This window comes from Neolamprologus multifasciatus, chromosome 7 (assembly GCF_963576455.1).
Source record: "Neolamprologus multifasciatus chromosome 7, fNeoMul1.2, whole genome shotgun sequence".
In the NCBI taxonomy this organism is placed as follows: domain Eukaryota; kingdom Metazoa; phylum Chordata; class Actinopteri; order Cichliformes; family Cichlidae; genus Neolamprologus; species Neolamprologus multifasciatus.
In genome coordinates this window covers 34,725,611-34,748,612 of record NC_140445.1, presented here as the reverse complement: position 1 = coordinate 34,748,612, position 23,002 = coordinate 34,725,611, and the positions used below count along the sequence as shown (strand labels likewise).

General features: G+C 40.2%; 1 protein-coding gene across 1 annotated transcript; it reads right to left on the bottom strand.

Annotated features, from left to right (window-relative positions):
• Positions 1 to 1,048: 1,048 nt before the first annotated feature.
• Positions 1,049 to 22,802, bottom strand: LOC146514658 (uncharacterized). Its single transcript, XM_085168281.1, has 5 exons — positions 19,221 to 22,802; positions 17,441 to 17,588; positions 17,263 to 17,343; positions 17,119 to 17,178; positions 1,049 to 16,234 (listed from the first exon to the last, which is right to left on the bottom strand). Exon 5 carries the CDS (start codon positions 15,901 to 15,903, stop codon positions 14,965 to 14,967), a length of 939 nt encoding a protein of 312 aa, XP_085024407.1. The 5' UTR covers positions 15,904 to 16,234; positions 17,119 to 17,178; positions 17,263 to 17,343; positions 17,441 to 17,588; positions 19,221 to 22,802; the 3' UTR covers positions 1,049 to 14,964.
• Between the last annotated feature and the right edge of the window lie 200 nt (positions 22,803 to 23,002).

Genomic DNA, 23,002 nt, shown 5'->3' with positions numbered 1-23,002 from the left:
GTGATGTGTCTCCAATGCAGTTTCCTTCTTTCCTTTGCACGGTCTAAAAACACACTGGGAGCTTTTCAGAAAACGAGTGCTTAGTCTGCACATCCCAGCAGACAGTACTGGGATACTTTGAATCGTAAGTATTGTCTTGGGTGGGTGCGATCCGCTCCAGTGGCAGTGTTGCCACTAGATTCCTGTGGTTTGTTTTGTTTGTTTTTTTTGCCTAAACTGCCTAAATTCAACCAAACTGCTTGTGAAAACCACACACTGTATATAAAAGACTGTTTATAGACTTTATACAGACACAGACTGTATATAAATAATGCCACAGGCATCATTTTGGGAAGTATATTTTGAATCCTTTACATGTGTGTTTTAGTTCCTACCCCTTTAGTTTTTTGTAACCATAAGTTGCCACATTTGGATAAGAGGGCGGAAAATTATCAGCTAATATTTGCAAGCTGCAAAAAAATGTATTGTACTGGTGCGCCACACAGACTCATAGACACATTTTTGCTAATTATTGCTAAATAACAGAGAAACAAGAACCTGAACCACAGACTTTTTTGGCAGGTTTCTTCCACACAGCAAAGCAGATTATTGATTATTTGTCAGAAAATGTAGATAAAAAATGCTCCAAGAGGCACCACAAACTCACATGGCATAGTTGGGACATCTGTCAATCAAAGCAGGGACACCATGGAAAACAGTATCCAGATGGAGGAGTTGTAAATCCAGAATTAAATTCAAAATCCTGCTCCTCACATACAAGATCTTAAATAATCAGGCCCCATCTTATCTTAATGACCTTGTAGTACCATATCACCCTATTAGAGCACTTCGCTCTCGCTCTGCAGGCCTACTTGTTGTTCCCAGAGTATTTAAAAGTAGAATGGGAGGGAGACCCTTCAGTTTTCAGACCCCTATTCTGTGGAACCAGCTTCCAGTTTGGATTCGGGGAGACAGACACTATCTCTACTTTTAAGATTAGGCTCAAAACTTTCCTTTTTGCTAAAAGTATATAGTTAGGGCTGGACCAGGTGACCCTGATCCTCCCTTAGTTATGCTGCAGTAGGTGTAGACTGCTGGGGGATTCCCATGATGCATTGAATATTTCTTCCTCAGTCACCTTTCTCACTCACTGTGTGTTAATAGACTTCTCTGCACTGAATCATACTTGCTATTAATCTCTTTCTCTCTACCACAGCATGTCTTCTATCCTGTCTTCCTTCTCTCTCCCCAACCGGTCGCAGCAGATGGCCCCGCCCTTCCCGGAGCCTGGTTCTGCCGGAGGTTTCTTCCTGTTAAAAGGCAGTTATATCTTCCCACTGTGCCAAAGTGCTTGCTCACAGGGGGTCATATGATTGTTGGGTTTTTCTCTGTATGTATTATTGTAGGGTCTATCTTACAATATAAAGTGCCTTGAGGTGACTGTTGTTGTGATTGAACTGAATTGAACTCGATACCAAACCACCATCTAACCTAGTTCTGCTAGGAAAAGGGAAACTATTCAGAGAGGCCAAAACTATATTTTGTACTAGGTCTAAACATACTTTTTAATTCTGTAATGTTTGATATTTTAATATGACACCATTAACATTTTAAGCCTCAAGTGACCATTAGGTGAACTGCAGTTTTAGACGCCTACACTTTATTTTTCAACCCCAGAGGCAGGCCTTTGTTTCAGCACAATTGTACTTCATCATATCAAATGTGGGAACTTGTTCAGAAACATTTGAAATACCCATAAACAATACAAGCAGTGCAGTGGTAATATTGATTAAGAGTATAACCCAGAAAGTGATGTTTTTTAAGCCTAAACAAGTATAGTGCCAAAGCATAAATATTCCAAAACATTTTGACAAGCTCTTGTCTTCTTTGAATGTTTGATTTACACTACTACCGCCACTTCTCCTTACTTTTTAAAAATGACCATTTTCTCTACAAGTCAATTGTTATTATAGAACATGTGCAATTTTCTGAAACACCTTTTTTTAACTAAAATATCTGAAGCCACATCATTCATACAGTTGACTGGTGCAGCATTTCTGCAATCCAACACCTTAGGTTCAACCTCTGACTGGCACTTTAGACTGTGACTGAACTTCTGCTTGCCTTCCCTACAGTCTCTCCTTTTTCATGTTCTCAAAAAACTAAACAAAAGCCTGAGACAGATTTTTTTTTTTTTTTGGTCTCAAATTGAAACAGTTTTAAACTGCATCAGTTTGCACTAAATTTAACCTGAGAGGTCATCAGGCACAATAGACACAAAGACCTGACTGATATGCTTTCAAGTAGCACTGATTTCCTCAGCATTTTCTAACACAGATAGAACACACACAGTTCCACAGTGAAAAATTGGGTTCACGGGGACACAGAGGAGTCTAAATCATCAATATGTGATAAGCTGGGACTGAAACTATAAGATTTTCTGCTTTCGAAGGAGTCCAAATAAGAAGTGCTGAGTTTTTGTGATGTCTTGATACCAAAACCACTACGTATCTAGGCAGACATATAAGTGAAGTCCAGGCAATTGAGTGTTTAAGAAAGAACGTAAGCAAAAATGTTGGAGGCTATAGTTTCACAAGGGAAACAGGATGATTCAATAGCATGTTTACAGTTTCATACAAGTGAAGTTCTTTGTTCTTTGCCCAGATATTTATAAATTCTCTTTGCACTTTTGGGTCATTTTTCTTCTTCCATCACTGAAGATAAAACCATGCAACACTCAACCTTAATATTCCTGCTCAGGATCAGCGGCGCCTCGCCACTCTCCTCCGTGAGCTTCCTCGTGTCCATGGCAACACCTCAGTTTAATATTGATTTTACCATTTGAACACTTTGCAGATCTTGTTATGCCTTATTATCGCTGAAGCAGAATGTCTTTCTCCAGCCACTGGACTGCGATTTCGGTTTAGAGCCGCGCAGGCTCCATTAAAAGCAGGCCTCAGCCTATTTGGGCCCCAATGAAACACTCTAATAGTACCATTAGAGCAGGTAGATTAGTCACACATGCAGGCACGCTACACGCGCTCACAGTGAGCTCCAAGCTCATGCTGTGACTATAGTCAGAAAAAGCAAGAAAAGGAAAATGTAAAGTTGGATAAAGTTTGAAAGTGAGTCTTGATTCTGAGATTGTGGGACAAAAAAATTGATCTGTGTCTGTTTTCACGTCCTAATATGGCACGTATATAGTAAAACAAGTGAACCTGACAAAACCACATGATTAAGAAAAGGCTTTTCTATTAACTGAGCCTGAAGCGATCGAACAGTTGAAGTAGCGGAAACAAATAACAAGAAGAATCAAGAGGAAGAGAACACAGAGGAACTTTATTAACAACAGGGGAGATAGAAACATAATTAAATAAACAGAGACAGGTCTTACTAAGCAATTTGGAAGACGATAGTGATTCTGCAGGCCTCTGCTCCTGTGGGAACCCACTATGAGCATGCTCAAGAAGGGGCCAAAAGCCAAACGTGCTTTCATTTACTCTCTATCTTTAGAACTGATGAAATGTACAGACCTGTTTTTGTGTGAAACACCAACGAACATGAAAGGTATGATTGTAATGCTGTAACTGGAATACTTTTATGGGTCAAAGACTGGCTTCCCCTGGCCTCAGAAAACCATTTCAGGACATTATAAAGGAGAGCCATCAAATGTCTATCATGGTCAGAAAAAAAATGGAAGGAGATGTAAGAAAAAGTGTTTGGATATTTCTGTGGATGCCTGAATGTGGCAACCATGGTTCTTATTTTAGCTCATATTATGGATTAAAAAAAAAGATATCACAAAATGCTGCAATTTGTTGTATGTGCTGTAAGAATTTACATTAAATTTGATGTTGTCAACAAACATCACCGTTTGTTTGCAAATATTTTATCATTCTGGATCTTGATCCAAATATGCTGTCAGTGCTCACTACATTCATTTTTATTTCTCATGGGTATTTCTTACAATTTACTCTTTACTTCACAATAAATCACTTAGTTTGTTTACAATCAGACCAAAGAAACAGTGCAAACCATTTGAGAGAATGAATTCAGTTTGCTGGCATGTAAACATGGTGATAAAACGGCAATACGATGGAGACAGTCTGTTACCAGTTTGCAACTGAATGGAGCCACGTTGGGAATTGCATGCAGAATACAACCAGTTGGCAACCAGCTGATTCAAGTCCTCTGTTGCAAAGAGGTGTGTCACAGACTGAGGAAGATTGATTGCAACGTGTTGCCAGTCTCTGTGTTAATAAATTAGACAGCAGTTATTTGCAAACGTTCTGTCTGAAAGTGATTGTAGTGACTCTGAACTGGGATGCAACTGTTTGGAGACAGATTGCTTCCCACCAGGCAACCAGTGCAATCACTTTGTAATTGAAAAGCATCACCCAGAGGTAGAACTTGCAACACCCTTAACCTCTGGGCAACCAGTTACCATAGTTATTTGCAATTGTGAATCTGAAAAAATGTATTCCAATGACTAGGAAACCACTGCTTTTTACTAGTTCCAGGAAGTTGCAGTCCTATTTTTACTCTAGTGTGACTGAGCCTCAACTATAAAAATCAAAGATAAAATAATTTGTTTTAATTCTAGAATCTATTGTAAACTGCTTTGACACAGTCCTGTTTAAGGGTTTGCGTATAGCAGTCACACAGTGTATATGTGTACCATTTTTTTTGTTAAAGTCATACATACACAAAGCAAATCAGGATTGGGCAGAGGGTAGTGTTTCTGCTTGAAATACAGATTCCTAGCATCTATGCAGCTTTGAAGAGCTTCTAGCGTGGTTGTAATCTTTTTGTATTGTTGACTCTTCCATCTCCAAATTTCATGATATTTGTATGTTATAAATGAAATATCTTGTTTTCTATGTAATTTTTTTTATAAGAGTTTGAATCAATCAGGCTTTTAATGCCATTTACTACAATTTGCATTGACCATGTATTTGTCCATTATAAATATTTCATGAGCCAAGATTTAAAAATAACCCAGCATTATTTTTTCTGTAATGAGGCCTTTCTTCAATCATTAATAGTGTATTTGCGTGCATAGTAGATGAGATGTCTTCCACAGGTAGGAGGGAATATAAGCCAACTGGGAATTCAGCTAAATGACAGTGAGAATGTCAGATTTGATCCGGCTCTCATTTCTAAGTGAACTCCTTCATTTTTTTTTTCTCCTCTTCTCCTGTCAAATGTGCAGCTGGGTCTCCGTTCCCAATAGGTTCCAGTTAGAGGCATGTTTTGATTTCTTCACATGAAATATCACTCCATCTTTAAAAGCCCATAGGGCGGTGGTGTTCCCCCACTCTGACCTTTACCTGTCAATCAATAAAAGCAACCCCCTTTCATCCGGAGACCCGACAGGAAAAATGAATACATCATTTGCTACTGCATATTTGCCATCAAGCCATTGATTGTGGGCCACAAAGTTACTAAATAGTTATTGCTTATAAACTTTGCACTAAACTGCTGTTTGCTTTTTTCTTTGAAGTTTCACTTTAATGTCTCCAACATTAGCTCTGCTCTGGATTTACAGATTTTACACTCTCAACTAAACTGCTCTCCATTTTGGCCTTTTTCAGTTGTTGATGTTTGAGTATTTGCTCCACCCACATCAGCACCACCAGGTGAGCATGTTCACAGTTTACACGTTTAATGTGGAATGCTAATTTTGAAAATGTGAACAAAGGCACCCATTTAAAATGTTGTCAGCCACTTGAAAAGTTGGTGTCACCACCAACATTACTGGCACTACATGACCTACTACAGCAACTAGGGTTGGTCAATACCAGTTATTGCATCATGTAATGGTCAAGAAATCCTCTAAAAGAATCTCACTGCTCATTTGTTCCAGCTGTCCTAAACAATCCATGGATCACCATTTGATGTTTATGATAGGACAAAAGGTTCCACTACTTCCTAGGGGTAGGGAAGATTTGCCCACCACAAACCACTTTGAAGTTCACGTTATACAGCTTTCACATATAAGACTTGAAACTTGTTTTTACTGTTTTATAAATTTGTGCTTTTTCTTCCCTTTTCACATGTGTTTGGGTAACTTTAGACACTAAAATACTTGAACAACTTGAACGAATCTTTTTACAACATGTACAAATTATAAAAGCTCAGGTTTCTAGGTTACCAGGGTGAAGACCCCTGAGAATTCTAAGGTATCCTACAAAATATAATTTGTTTTGGTTTGTCATTGATTAGAATGGATTTAGGAACAGGAGGGCACCTGCTGGCCTTATGGCAGTGATTACAACTGATAACATCCATTCAGTGATGATTACAGTATTTGAAGCCGGTGAGAAACATTGCAGGAAAACCCTTTGTTGCAGCTAGAAGAGGTCTTTCCTTTGTTCAGCCTTATTTCCTTCTATTTTGATCTCTGATTTGTTTATTACTAGAATTAGAATATGTCTACTCTCTGGAAGACTGCTAGTCCAGTGGAGCTGTGTTTTCCCATATAATAGTGCCTAAAGAGAAGTACTATGTGCATACCTTTTTTTTAGACTACATGCTTTATAGGTCCAACCTCGCATTTGATTGATTGTCTCACTTCCTGAAGGCTCAGCATTGATTTAAAGTGTGGGAGCAGGGAGTCCACATCATCATTGACAGCCCCGACCTCACTCTGATGTTTACAATTTAAGCCACATATGTTTGCTAATGCAGCATTACTCAGTGGTGTAAGCATGCTGAATGCTCACATTATCCTACTCACTACTGACAACCGCCGGCTGCTTCTGACTGATGGGCCATCCACGTGAGGGGGAGTGGTGAGTGATAAAGAGCTCAACAGAGTTTTAATTAATGGTGTCTAGCCAAGGTCAGAGTCATCACGTCAGTGAGCTGTGGCCCCAGATTTGATTGATCACATTCTGCTCTAAAGCAGTCAGGTGACAAACATTGATCTGGCTCTGTGGTCTGTTCCAGTACTCCAAATACAACATCTACCCATAAATCCATCCTTTTACATATCCTTTATTCATCCATCCATGCTTCCTCTGATCTTTTTACCTATCCTAGCATTTATCCAGCTACAAACCATCTACCAGCCCAATCTTACATGCATCTATAGACAAACGTTGAACCATCCACCCATCCATCTGACCATATAATCATCCACGAACTATCTATCTATCTGGAATCATTGATCAACCACCTACCACTTTACCGTCCAACCATCTACAAACCTTTCATTCATTGAACTATCCACATTTCATCCATTCTTTATTGCTTTACTCATCCTACCATTTAGGTCTCAATGATCTGTGCATACTTCAAACCATCCTACATTCCTTTTTCCATCTAACTGTACATCCACCCTTCCATCCTTCTATGGACCCATTAAACCAGCGGTCCCCAACCCCTGGGCCATGGACCGGTACTGGGCTGTGAGAGTTGAGGCTCGGGTGTGAAATTTATGGTTTTCAGGGTTTTTATCATTATTTTTTAAAAATCATTTTTATAGTCAACTCGGTTTCCCTGGGTCTTTTCCCGTGTGTAATGAATAAATCTTCTTTTTTTGGTACCAGTACTGGTTTTATTTTGTTGTATTTATCTGCTACACCTTAAAGGCCGGTCTGTGAAAATATTGTCAGGCATAAACATGTCCGTGGTGCCAAAAAGGTTGAGGACCGCTGCATTAAACTATTCAAAATGTGTCCAACCATCCATTGCATTACCCCATTGTTTCTTTTAACCGCCATCCTCCATTTACCCGTTTGCCCTTAGCACAATTTTAAAATCTATGAACCTTCCATTCCTCCTTTAAATCCTTCTAAATTTTAATTGTTTTATCCAGCCTACCAATTATCTCTCAGTGACTCAGCCAAACTTTTACCCATTCTACCATATTTATATCTGTGAATCTTCATCTTTTTTAAACCATCTAAAATTTATCAGCCTCTATTCTGTGCAGATCCTAAGACTTATCTCTCAATGACCCATCAGTCCCTTAAACTATCTTAACCTAAATTCATGCTCATCCTACTATTATCCATCCACCCTTATTAGCCATCCTACCATTAACAGATCTTAAAACCTTTCATCAGTCCTTTATAAATTTATTCAACCCTCAATAATTCTATAACAGAGCCTACAATTTATCTCTCAGAGATCCAGCCATCCTTTTGATACATCCTACATTATCCCACCTTTATCCATCTTTTCTATCTTTTATCCTAAAGTCACCCATCCACCCTTTTACCCATCATGCAGTGCTCAAATTAATTCTTCCAACCATCTATTATTCTTTTGTCTACACTACTAAGTCTCTCAATTACCAGTTCAGTTTTTCCCCATCTTAAATTAATTTTCCATCCAACTGTCCATCTGTCACACACCCTTACATCCATCCACACACAGACTTTTTATTTACCCAGTCATTTGTTTATGTATCCAGTCAATCACTTACTCAACCCTTCGTCCATGACTGAGTTTTTAAATTAAGCTCAACCGAAGAAACGACCTTTTCTCTCTTCTTATCTGTAGATGGGTCCCTTCAAAATGCTGCTCTGATAGTGAAGGTATGATAACCTGCTACTAAATCTGGACCTTGGATCAAATGATCGGGAAGAAAGCACCTCTCCCTGCATGCTGATGGGCTGTTCTGTCCCAACAGTTCATCACTCTGAAGTCAGTGACACAACCACATGGCTTCAGCTAACTGTCAGGGTAGTGACCCCTGAAACCGCCTACCATTAATCACAGTTAGACAGCACATAGGGAGCCACAGTGGGCAAGAAATGAAGGTTGCTGGAGGTCAATCTGGCAGACAGCATCATTTCAAATTATCGGTTATTGCTGTATATTGGACTGTATATAAAAGATGAACATAGACCCTGAGTCTAAACCAAGATGACAGTCTAGAAGTGCCTGAAACCTGCATTATTTCTCCTGACCAGCTGGAGCAGAAAGAAACCAAAACAAAAAAGTTATAGGAAGTTAACCTACTTATTGTTTGATTATCTCTTCAGTAAAATTGTGCTAGTAAGTTTATGGTCTCTGTCACTAGTTTTAAATCACTTGCACATTGCTACTGACAAACCATCTTCAAAACAGTATTCCACAAATCAGTGTGTGAAATCACAGTGACTTTGTACTTCTTTTTCAAGGCTAAAAGATAAGGTTATTTACAGTGGTATTTACAAGTCTTACCAAATCAAATACACAGCTAAGCATGTAAGTAAACATTTTAAATTACTTTAATTAATGCAACCCCTTAGAAAACTGCAGTTCCCCAAATGGCCACTTGAGGCCGACTACAAAACAGAGTGAATTTCCACTGACTCCCATGTTAAAATGCACAACTTTACAGTATAAATAAACAATTTTCTATTCATGACAACTGGGTATATTTTACTATAACTTGTATGACTGTTCATGGCCCAAAATGCCCAGAACCTGGTTACTGACCGAGTAGTCGGCATGGAAGATGCTGACTTCTCTCCAAACATTTGCCATTTACTTTCTGAGTTCCAGTGAAATCTGAAGCAGTCCGATGCAAACTGGAAATGGAGCATATTTTCCTTCAAGGTAAAAGCTTTGGGTTTTTTAAAGGTGTTGGTTTTGGTAATAGCTGGGTGGTTAGTTGGTGAGTGTTCAGGGAGGAGTTGGCATCTCCATGCAAACTACAGGTGACCAGACAATCTGCTAGTGACTAAAGCAATCACACATTTGTAATGTCACTTTTGTTTCACCCACTAACAGCCAGAAACAACTCACCAACTGGCCACACAACACAGATTTTTCCCTAGTAACTTGGTAACCAAACTAGCTAGTCAGTGCTAGTCTTGACTAATAACTGACCAGGTCAACCATCTCATCTAAATTGTATTTAATGGTGAATAAATCCAATCTTGCCACTTGTCACTGTAGGTGACGCTGTTTTTGCAGTATGCTTTGAAATGTCTTAGACACAGTTACAGTTTTACATTAATACAATAAGAATAATGGCTTAATCGTTTAATCCAGGGATTTCTAACTCATTTTACATCGAGTGTAAAGAAGTTTAATTGCACATTTAATCCCTGATATATCTTAATACAAGAAAAAGAAGTTGAGCTTTGATAGTAAAGTCTCAGTTTTTCTACATAATAAAGAAATGTTGCTGTTGTCACAATCTGGGAGGCAGATCGTCTGGAGGAGGAGAATTTGGACCCAAACGCAAGCACGGACGACAGCGTAGCTGTGAGAAAGTTTATTAACAATGAATATAAACCAAAGCAGAGCATTGCAGGGAAGTATGCTAACAAAAACCTAAACTGGAAACAGCTACAAAATAATAATGAAAGGAACAAAAACCTGCAACGAGAAACCTGAAATATGAAAACCTGAGACGTGGAACATGGAGAAACACACAACAGAAATACGGGAGTAGACACGCAGACAAACCAGCCACTAACAGAGGGAAACGCAAGGCTTAAATACACGAGGGACGAGGGAATGAGACACAGAAGGGGAACACAGCTGGGAGGAATAAGACCTAACAAGACAGGGGGAGCGCAGCTAGAAACACTGACATAACCCTTCAAGATAAAACAGGAAACAATTCACAAGGACGCAGAATAAGAAACACGGCTTTTACACAGAGGGAACACACGGGCAGAGAAGACTAAGCACAGAACTAAACCTAAACTAAACATGAGGGCATAAGAACAACACCTAAGAACTAAACCCTAAAACAGAATAAACTGAAACATAGAATTCTAATATAATCAACAAGGCACAACAGTCAGAGTATAATACAAAATACAAAATTAAACCAAAACATGAGAACTCAAAATACTGGGTCAAAATGACCCAGAACCGTGACAGCTTTAGTAAATAAAAGGAGAAATAAATGTGGAAAAGTACGAAAAAAGATCTGGAAGCTTTTTTACCAAACTGTCGTATGTTATAAAGCACAAAGTTCTTGTTATTCACATTGTGTTTTTTTTTTACTTTTTTAACATTTTTTTTTTAAACTGTGGACCTATTATGTAGAAAAAAACCCACAAAAAACTAAATTTATATAGTTATAGTGAAAAAAAAAACAGAACCTTTCAGTAGTTTAAGAGATATATTTTTGGTAGTCAAAGAATTTGACACATTTATTTGAAGCAATGCCACTAACCCAAAAACAAATGTGTTCATACATTTTGTTGTCAGCATAAAAACACTGATTACAGCCACTGTTTAACACTAAATCCAGCACATGGAATTTATCGTAAAAGATTAAAATGTGCGGCACAAAAAGCAAAGTAATACTTTAAAATTAGTAACTATTGGATAGTTAGCTAGGCGTGTTTGAATTAAAACACTTTTTTGAGCATATGAATGAATTCCTTCACATTTAACTTTACTAAATGCGCTGAATCAAAAGTACTACTGCCATAGTCACCACTGTCCAGCAGCTGTCAGACGGTAGTTGGTCTTTAATATATAAATAATATCCATAACTTACATACGTATATTTTTTTTGCATAATCAATATTCAGTTGTTCAGATAATAAACTAAATGAGGAACACTGTGTGTCTTACGTTTCCTTTAAACACACGTCCTGCTAAGAGAACTTCACCTCTGAGCCAGTGGGAGTTTAATCTCTGTGAAAACACTGAATTCTTAGCCGTATTAAGCAGAGCTCTCAGAAAGGTTAGACTAAATGCAATAAACTGGTATTAGAAGCGTGTGACCCGCTTAGTGCAGGACTCACACAGGAAAATACTCAGCGCTGTTCCAGCCACGAGAAACCAGAATTCTGCACTGTTTTTTATGTTTTCAAGAAATCGAGTTTCTTCTGGCAGCAACCTTTCAGACTTTGTTTAATCTTCAATTGACCTAAAAGGAAAAAGGTTTGAATTTCTGTGTTTTTGCCTTTACCTTGAAATATTTGAAAGAAAAGACAGAAACAAAAGTGATAAACGTTAAAATAGCTGCAAGAAGAAAACAAAGATAATAAACAACTAGAAAGTCCCAAGTTATTTAACTCAAACACAGATTTTACAGCTGGACAGGTTTCATAGATTTCTAATAGATTCATTGCCAAGGTAAAGCTGCTAAAGGTCACTGTGTAGCAATATGTTAGAGACTATCAACAGATAATCATACAGTCTCTGAAGGAGCATCATGTTGCACCTTAGTGGAGCTGAATGTTACTGCTGTAGCTTCTTGTGTTGAGCCTCTACCTCCATCTAGTGGATGACATAACAGAGCACAGTGACTCACTTTAATGGGTCTGGATTCAGTGACACTCATTTAAATACTTCTAAACAACTTAAATTACTTTTCTTAGCTCTGTGTAATCAGAAATGATCACAAAAATATTAAATATGAAGATGTAAATATTAGGGAAGGTCACACATTTACATTATTTTTCAATGTATTTCTTCAAAAATGCATCTATAAACACACAAATATGTGGCTTGAGGAATTTTGTTACTGTTAGATTGTATTATATGATGATTTTTTTTAGCCATTATAGAGATTCCCACTTGAAGATTAAACAAAAAGGGGAATATTTGAATTGTTCGTAACCGGGCTAGCTATACTAGTAACCTAGTGAAGTGCAGTTGATTCTCTTTTCCTATATCTTCATTAATCCTCCTTCATGGCTTTCTTTGACCTTATGACATTTTCCATTCAGATGAAGGTAAAGAGTCCACATTGTGTGGATTATCCAACAGCAGTCTGTGCATTATGAATCCAGGTTGCTGTGTTAGCAAATAACTTCAGCACTTTGACCTCTTGTAGATAAGTATGCTCACTTCTTGCTCCAAAAACAAAAAAGTGGTTCCGATGTATCTTTTATACAGTCTATGGCTTAAGCATCATACATATTTAACTTCATCTCCACCAGGAAGCCATCCTCTTCATCCAAAGCTATGCTGCTCTGGACCACTTGCAGTATGTTTGTCACCTTCACAAGACCTAAAGAAGCTTCAACTCTTCTTCGAAGCCTTTCCAAACGGTTTAGGAGTGTTTATGGGAATTTCTGACTGTTCTTCTAGAAGTGCATTTATGAGGTCAGACATTGATGCTGGACAGAGGACCTGGCTCGCAGTCTCCACTGTAACTCAGCCCAAAGGTGTTCAAAGGTGTCAGCTTGAGGTAGAACTCTGTGCAGGCCAGTCAAGTTCTTCCCCACCAAACTCGCTCATCTATGTCTTTATGGACCTTGCTTTGTGCATCGATCTGTAGTCATGGTAGAGGAGGAAGGGGCCATCCCCAGACTGTTCCAGAAAGTTAGGAAAATTAAATTAATTTAAAATTAAATTGAAAAACAACCCCACAACATAATCACCCCTCCACCAAACTTTACACTTGGCACAATGCAGTTAGACAAGTACGGTCTCCTGGCAACAACCAAACCCAGACTTGTCCATCAGATTGTCAGATGGAGAAGCGTGATTTGTTACTCCAAAGAACACATCTCCATTGCCCTACAGTCCAGTGGCAGCGTGGTTTACTCCACTGCAACCACTTTATCCAACGCTTTGCATTTGGTTTTGGTGATGTAACGCTTGGATCACTTCCACTTTGTTATAATACCACTAACAGTGGACTGTGAGGAAAATTTCACAACAGCACAAAAAACTGAAACTAAAAAACTGAAGAGTGTAACTATTATTGAGTTAAAAGCCACCAAATGTCAAGACTCCCCCTTTAATGATTCTCTGTAGGCAGACAGAAATCAAATACTTCATTTGTGAATATAAGCTTTCATTTAATTATACAGTAAAAGTATTTTCACCAAAATCATCATGCCCAAGTTTAAGAGTTACCTTTAACCCCACCAACCTTTGTTAGGTTCTCTAAACAGTCCTTCTGATGAAGCATCTGTGTCATCAATCAGTGATGAAACTTGGACTTGATCTCACATTACCTGCTCCGTTCTGTTTGGGTTGTTTGCCACTTCGATACCGTCAAACTCTCCTCATTCTCACTTTTATGTTACTACTCTGATCAGGTGACCTTTGTGCCAACTGTCTCTGAGCTGGTCAGTCATTGCAATTCTTTCCTTCGTCCTTTTCGGGAACATCATCTCAACTTTTTCTAAATGTTGGCCTTACTGAAATGCAACTGCAGCAACCAAAAACCTCAACCAAAAAAGATTATGTGTATTAAATGACAGACACCTCTGGACAACTGTAAAATCTCATTTGTCTCAGTTTTTATTATTCAGAAGTGAAGTGTCAGATACTGAGATATTTAAAATCTGAAAACATTGAATAATTTAAACCTGAAAAATAATCATATTATCATATCTGAAACAATCTCTGAGCTGCTGCACTTACACAGCCCTTCCTAGTTGCTCTCATCAGCTCATCAACTCTCTCCTGGATATACTGAGGACGGAGCGGAGGCTCAGAGGGGGCAGGGTTTTGGCCGTAGTGGCACCCAAATTGTGTAATTAAATTGCCGTTTCACATTAGACAGGCCTCAGTTCATGCTGCTGATATCTCAAACAGCCCATAAGTTTCTGCATTTGCTCACACATGGAGGTGTTTTGTTGCCAGCGAGGCCATCTCCATCAGCTTTAGTCAATCAGACAGGTGCAGTTAGGGCTCACTCACCCAGTTCCTGTTACAACCCACCCCAAATCTCCACACTAGAAAACACTACAATATATAAAAATGAAGGAGAGCATTTTATTTTTCACATTTTCTATAAATATCTACAAATTATACTGATATTAAAGTCTTTGGTAAACATTTTTATACTCATTAGAGTCTAAAAGATTAATACAGCTGCCATAACATCACCTGTTGGTTAGTGGAGTTGTGCTACGAAATCTGAATGTTTTCACATCAACGACTCAGTGCTTTAAAACTGGAAGTCAGGACTGAGGAGTAAATCTACCTGTGAAGCTTCACCTTAATTGGTTAATTACTTGGAACTGACAAAGAACATGTCCTAGATTATCATCCTTTCTGACTCTAAGTTTAAACCAATAACGAGCACAAGAAGTGACCTCACAGAGTGTTTTAGATTTTCTCTGCAGTTTTTCCAGTCTGCCCCTGTCCTGCCTCCTGCAGATGAACCTTCTGATGGGTCCTGAACACGCTGTTGGTTATGAAAGTTTTCCCACAGACGGCGCAGTGATATGGCCGTTCTCCCGCGTGCACCTGCCTGTGCAGCTTCAGGCTGTAGAGCTGCGTGAACTTCCTGCCACAGATGCTGCAGCTGTGCATCTTTTCCTCTGAGTGCGTCATCATGTGCATCTTCAGATTGCTCGGGTTGCTGAATCTCTTGTCGCACTGATCGCAGGCGTACGGCCTTTCCCCCGTATGCACGCTCGTGTGATACTTGAGGTTGACCATGCAGCGGAATTTCTTGCCGCACACGTTGCAGACGGGCTTCTCTCCTGGTTTCTTGCCCGTGTGGATCCTCATGTGGTTCTGAAGTGCGCTGGCGTGTCCACAGCGTTTGCCGCAGGTCTCGCAGACATATGGCCTCTCGCCCGTGTGGGTCAGCATGTGATGCTTCAGGGCGCTCCTGTGACTGCATCCTTTGCCACAGACCTCGCAAGTGAAAAGCTTTTCTCCGGCATTTTTGCTCGTGTTACTGAAACCGAGGCTGAGCACCTCGCAGTTTTCCTTTTGTGTGTGGGTAACTCGGTGAGCGGCCAAAGATGCAGACGAGAAGAAGGTCTTGCCGCACATTTCGCAGACGAAATCTCTGTTTCCTGAATGAAGATTCTCATGATCGTCCAAGCTCTGCCTGCACTCAAAGGTCTCTGGGCAAAGTGAGCAAACAAATGTCTTCTTTAATGCGCAACAATGTGTCGCTGAAACGCCTGTTTCCCCGTGAACTGCTCCTCGCACAGCGAGCACGTGTGGGTGATCGGTTTGTTTAGGTTGTGCTGACGCATGTGCCTGTGGAAGGTCGATTTGTATGCAAATTCCGTCCCGCACTTGGAGCATTTGTAAAGCTTCTCCCCGGTGTGTTTTCTCGAATGTGCAATGAGCCCACGGAGTCCGGCAAAGCGTTTGCCGCACTCAGAGCAAAGATGAGGCTTGGAGTGAATCAGGCAGTGTCTGTTCATCAAGCACTTCAGAGCAAATGCTTTGCCACACGTAGGACATGTGAATTCCTTGGAGGGCTGCTTCCTTCCGATTTTCACAGCAGTGCATTCATGCTCAGCGTCTTTTTGGACGCCATTTTCCTTAATGACACTGGAGGCTGGTTCAGGATCTGCTACTTCAGGTTCAGAGAGGACTTCAGAACTATTTTCCTCATGTGATGCTGGATCAGCTGAAACAAAAACAACACTAGAACTAACAAGAGAGTAAGACCAACCTATCCATTTGAAAGACTTTAATGCCACACTGCAAACATGCTACTTTAGTAATACTGCTGTTATAAAAAGTCAAACTCCTAAACAGAGGATCCCACCGTGTTTAAATATATAACTTGATTCATTTATCTGGACACTGCAGCTAGTTTTGCTATTGCAGTTGTGTGCTACACATATGTTAGATCGCAGTTACATCATGATTATGTGCTTAAAGTTCTGATAATGCTTGCATTTTTATAACGTAAATATTGGAAAAATAAAGCCATAATTACTACACAGTCCTGTTTTCAGGGACTCAAATACAAAACCATAATTCAGTCAGTTGTTTTACAGTCAAGCATGAGCAGTTCTTCATTAAAGCTTCATAAGTAAAGAAGGTAAAAGAAAGCATGAATATCAAAAATACTACGCCAGATTCAGCTGAGTACAGCAAAACTAACTGGTTTGCTATTGCTTCACAAAGCAGATGGAAAATAGCCCAAAACATCGTGAGAACAAGATGTAACCTATTGAAATGTAAAGATGTGAAATATTTTGCAGTGGCTAAGTGGATCAACCTGAGCCCAGTGGCTTTTTCCACTTGCTGAAAACTAAAGAGCAGAAAAAAACACCAACGACTGACACCTGAAGCCTGCTTAAGTAAAGGCCTGATAAAGCCTCACAAAGGAGGAAACTCATTATCTAATGATGTCCGAGGGATCCAGATTTCAGGATTGTCCACAAAATATTAAAAATGTGCATTTTTAAAATTATTTTATATTCTTTTAATTTTATTTGATCCCTAAAATAGTAAAGAGTGTATAAAAACAGCTGCAGTAACTTGTAAAGAAAACATAGTTACCAGATTCTAGCACAAATTCTGGGTCAGCTTCTTCTGTTGACTGATCGATGTGTTCCTCCGCTGAAAACACACAAAAAATTCCAAACTGTTTTCAAAATTTAATTTTAAAAAAAGTGTTTTTTTTATTGGTTACTGGCTGAATACCTCTACAGTATAAGTGATCACTCATCTGTCTTGTTGCTGGTTGCGATCCTTGCATGTTATTTCTCTTTCTGGACACAGATTCTGTTTTTGCACAACAAAAGTTAAAAGCCTAGTTTAATATACAAAGAAATCCCAGAGTGAAAACATTGAAAGCCTCATAAACCATCAGCTTATTTACTTTTTCTGCACCCAGTATCGATCTGCCCTGCTCTGGGTTTCTCTGCAGCAGGAGCATCTCTGGCATCACTCATGGACACACTGAAAATTAAGGAGATTTTCTCCACAGCAACTTCAGCCCACTTTTTCATCAGGGAAGCAAACTGGTTCTGTACAATCACAGGAAAGACAGAATGATATTGCAAATATATAGTCAGCCAATCACATAACAGTATTGCATTAAAGTTAGGAATTTAGATATGATGAATACGATCTGCTGAAGTTCAAACAGATCAGCAGAATTAGGAAGAAAGGTGATTTAAGCAAAGCTGCAAGGTTGTTGGTGCCACACAGGCTGGTCTGAGTACTTAAGAAAATGCTGATCTACTGGGGTTTTGCACATGACCATCTCTAGGAGGATGGGCAGGATAGAACGGTAACCGTTGCTCAAATAACCACTTTTTACAACTAATGTGTGCAGAAGAGCATCTCTGAGCATGAGTTCACTACTCAAATGGCCTCAACAGTCACCACCTCTCAATCCAATCGAGAACCTTTGGAAGGTGGTGGAATGGGAGACATGCGAGTCTCCCATTCCACCACCTTCCAAAGGTTGTGCCATCATGATGTGCCATCATGTTACCATGGACCAAAAACTCTAAGGGATTTTTCCAGCAACATCATGAAGCTATGAGATGAGGAATTAAGATATTTCTACAGGGAAAATGGGTTACAACCCACTATTAGTAAGCTGTAACTAATAAATTGTCCAGGGAGTGAACATGAGCTTGTAGTTCGTTGTAGTTTAACAAAATGTGCGGCAAAGTTTCATTCATTCATCTGCCCAGACAAGCTGAAGAAGCTAACTCATGAATAGCTTCTAAGCTGGGATCAGTGTTGCCAACTCCTTAGTAAGGAAAATCGCTATTGGCTGTCCTAAAAGTCGCTAGAAGTCGCCAAATGATGTCATCGCCTAATTTGCATAATTTGTCATGCTAATGTAATTGTAACTACGTTGTTGGAGAGAGAAATAACGTTGTGGAAGAGACATAAAGTGAGTAAAAAACGTCCTAAATGCAGTTAGAATTTATTAGAACTACAAATTAAATTTATTTTAGCAATTATTGTTTTTTAATGTCACAATTCCAACCCTGCTCCTTTATCCAGGCCTGGACTGGCAAAAAGTGACCCGAAATTGGCACTCTGGTGGAGTTACTTTGGTGTGAGAGTGTGTGTTTATAAGTAGTTTAAACCTTGTGATCCACAAAACAGCTAACAGTAAAAGAAGAACTCATGTGCGATTCATTTGCAGTTTGGACGCACAGGTGTGAACGTCTCCTGCCCTGATAGCAGCTGGGGGAGGACTATCCTCCACCCGTGAGCGCTTTGGCACGGGTGAGGCGCCCACGGCAGCACCGCTGCTTGTTGAGAGTGAGAGCGATACGCGTTTTCACGTCAAAAAGTCGTCATAAATAAGTCTCCAATAATACCAGAAAAAGTCGCCAGATTGTCGCTAGTCGCTTTTTAGAAAAAGAGTCGCTAAGGGGGTCTGAAAACTCGCTAAATATAGCGACAAAGTCGCTAAGTTGGCAACACTGGCTGGGATTCTGTTGGAGTGGTCGCCATGGAAACAAACGATTGGACTTTTGGGTGACGTAGTGCTCATTTGTGGCACTTATACGGTGTACATTTTAGGACACCGTACACTTAAGCTAAGAAGGGTAAGTGGAACTAGTGGAAAGTAAATTTCCTGTCATCAGTGAGAACGCACACATTTCCGTGCGCGCGTGACCGCGGGGTACCGTGACATCCTCGTGAAGGTGTTGCCTGCGTAGCGTCACCTCACTCTCCTCATCCTCGCGCTTCACGGCGACTACGGAAGCCGCATTTGAGCGCTGCTGAGCGGCCACAACCGGAGCCGAGCTCCTCTCCAGAAGTCTCCGAGCTCTGTCACGGCCGCCTCCACCAGAGTCTCCATCACAGACGACAACTGACTCTCAAATGTTTCCAGCCTGAACATGTCTGACTGTGATTTTGTTTTTAGTACTCATAAAACCAGACATCCTCTGCTGCTGAAGTTCAGCAGCTCATGTTTGTTTCCTCTTTTTACTTCTTCGACTGATTTCCCAGACACACTAAATGCATTTCGCTGCTGCCCTCTATTGGCCACAAAGCGGTACTACTTCTTTACAGACTAGATTTTTGTGTTAAACTGGTCGAGCCTCTAAATACTAAGAAAAGGTGTTTCATTACCTCGTTTGCAGATACTGGCTCATGCTTTATAAAACGAACAAAATAACATCATCCCAATCCAAACAGACAAACTGACAAAACAAGTAGGTCATGTGTCTTTAAATTTCCCAGATTAGACCATAATCCAAAAGTCTAGAACCTAACACTATGCAGTTGTGCGAAATCTGTTTATAAAGTTATATACAAAAAAGAAAAAACAACCTTAATTTTAAATGTGCTTACACAAGTACAAAGTGAAATTTTACATTTAATAGAATCTGGTCATAAAGGGCATAAACCATAAATGACTTTGCACTGTTTAAGACACCTTCCCCTGATTTAGCTGGGGACTGTTTCCAGAAAAGCCATGAAAATGTACAAGTGTTGTTTTTTCACCATTTGACCAAACCTTCCAGCAGACTAAGTGTGGTACACATTACAATGTACCTCTGATGGGGAAATATTTTTTTAAATGGCATTTTCCCCTCCAAATCCAGGAAGTATAAACAAGAAATCAGATCTTCAAAAATGGAAAAAAAATAGCCTTAATACTTTAAAACATGCTGTTTTATGGACGTTCGTGGCTTCATTTGTTGAGGTACTTCACAGGTCTTCCAACTGCAATTTCCGCTGTCATGAAGCAATCGGCAGGTCCTCCATCGCTCCATCATGACCTTCCAGCAGTTTTTAAAATTGTCTATTTTGTGACTTGCACAGGAAAAATGTCTTGTTGTGACCAAAAAATGCAGACAGAGGGCTGGCAGGTAGAAGAATAAAGATATTTATTGGCACTTACTGATGACCAAAAGTTGCTGCACTCACAGAGTCAAAGACAAACCCCCCCCCCCCCCCCCCCCCCCCCCCCCCCCCCCCCCCCCCCCCCCCCCCCCCCCCCCCCCCCCCCCCCCCCCCCCCCCCCCCCCCCCCCCCCCCCCCCCCCCCCCCCCCACACACACACACACACACACACAATGTATGAGGGCATTAGAGGGACAGGCCAGCCTTCGGGTGGGAACAAGGCACAGGTAGAGAAAATCTGGCAAATTGCAGACATGGGAAAAGAAAAGTCGTTAAAAGGAAATTGATTCCTTTCAGGAAAAGGGTAAACACCAAGATGTCAAACTGAAGATTTGGAAAAACAAACACTTCCAATTCTTTGTGGACAAATTTGCTCATCTGGCATTAAGATGATGCCCGCTGACTAAACTCTCGTTCCTGCTGAACTGAGCCAGTGTGTTTGATCAAACTGCTGTCAGCTCAGAAAGCACGAGGGGGAGGCCAGATGTTTTCTCAGGGGATCGTGAAGATGGTAAAGAGACTCCACATGTGACCTCCTGATAGTCACAGGGTGAAATTCTGCATAATAAACAAAACATGGCAGGAGTGTAATGTCCTTATAAAACAATCTTCAATAGAGCCAGTCGCCAAGTTAAAAAAAAAAATCCCAATCGTCTCTGTATGAGTGACGAACTTAGCCACTGTGAACAAATATTCAAGACTCCCTGTTCAGCAGTCAACTAAGCTCTGCACCCAATCAGACACTGTACACATGACACAGCTAGCACCAATCCACTGACCGTGCCTCGGATGAGCTGTTTCAGACTGGTTGCTTGAAGAACCTCCAGTACACAGGTATATGCATGCCCTCCAGGAACAGTTGGAGACTTCGTAGCAGTGCAGTAATCTCTGGCAATGTGATTTCAACTTTGTGGCCCAAATCATCTTGCCAGACACACACAGCCACAGAAAATCAGTCGTTTCTCCGGAGAAATCCCTCAGCTCTGCCTCCCTGTGTGGTTAGTAGTCTTTCTCCTGATACTCCAGTCCACCTTCCCCTGACAGGCTTCCATGCTCTATTTAACTTGGGGCATTTCCCTGATTAACAGTGACTCCAGAGGCCTGAGGAATTCCTAACATGACAGTGTGTTCCTCTGACGGTAACCGATCGCCCCTTTGTGTCTTAGGTGAGCAGGTGTGAGGGCTTGGGTGGCACATTAATCGATGGTTTGGGTATCCTCCCCCAGGAAAAGACAAGTGTCAGCCTCAATTTTTCCTGGTGGATTTAGTGGGTTTTCGCAACATTCATGATAGAAATTCCTGCCTTCAAGTAAAGAAATCAGTCTCTTGTGACCGATTTGCTCCTTTCATATATTACTAGAGGGACAAAGGCACAGTCTAAATATTAGGGATAGCATGTCCCCTGCATTCAACCTGAAGTCAGGAGGTGCAACTCTTTTGTTCATCATGTCTACACAGCAAGAATTTTTCTGTATTTTTTGGATCATAAGGCGCACCGTTGATGAATGGGTCTGTTTTTATACACAAGGTGTCACGGTTCTGGGTCATTTGAACCAGCTTTTCGGTTTCTTGTATTTTGGTGTTTTTCTAGATTATGTTTATATATTTATGTTCTGATTCTTTAGCTATCCTGTGTTGATTATTATAATTATTCTGGTTTAGGTTTTGTTTCTTGCCCTCATGTTTAGTATAGGTTTAGTTCTGTGCTTAGTCTTCTCTACTAGTGTGTCCCTCTGTGTAAAGTCCATGTTTCTCAGTCCGCATCTTTGTGAATTGTTTCAGGTTTCCTGTTTTACTTTGAAAGTTCATGTCTCATGTCAGTGTGTTTTACTTCTCCCTTGTCTCGTTAGCCTAATTTCTCCCAGCTGTGTCTCCCTCCTGTTTCTCATTCCCTGATTACTTCCCTGTGTATATAAGCCCTGTGTTTCCTGTGCGCTCTGTTGCGTTGTACCTCAACATGCTGTGTGTTTGTATGGCCAGTTTTCTGGCACTGCAGTTCTAAGTCTTGTTTTTGCTTTGCTTTTGTGAGTTTTATTTTATGAGGAAAGTTTTGCCAGCATTAAAGCTGCATTTTGAGTTCCAGTCCTGTTTTGAGAGTCCACATGTCCAGCTGGACAATGTGCTGCAGCGATTGTGAAGTGGAGACTCTAGCTGCTGAGAGTGCACTACTGCTGAACCTTTGTCGGATGGCCGACAAAACGTATCTTCCGATGTTTTCAGCAATGTGCTGACGTGCTGGTAGGCAAGAAGTGAAGCCGCTTATGGCGTTGAAAAGTGACCATCAGGGGAGAACAGACACAATCTGACCACTACCGGCACACTTTTGCACCGAAGGTTTTCATAAGCTTTTATTTGGGTATTTCTGTTGAGCCATACAATTAATTTGCATGTTAGCTAAAATATTTAGTTTCCTGTAACATTTAGATTTAATATTTAACATTTAAAATTGTGTTTTTAAATATGAAAAGTTACAATATTTTACTAAATGTTGTAAAAATGACTTGGAAAAAATGTTTTAAGGTTTTGAGCTAAATGTGGAAAATGTTGTCGTTAA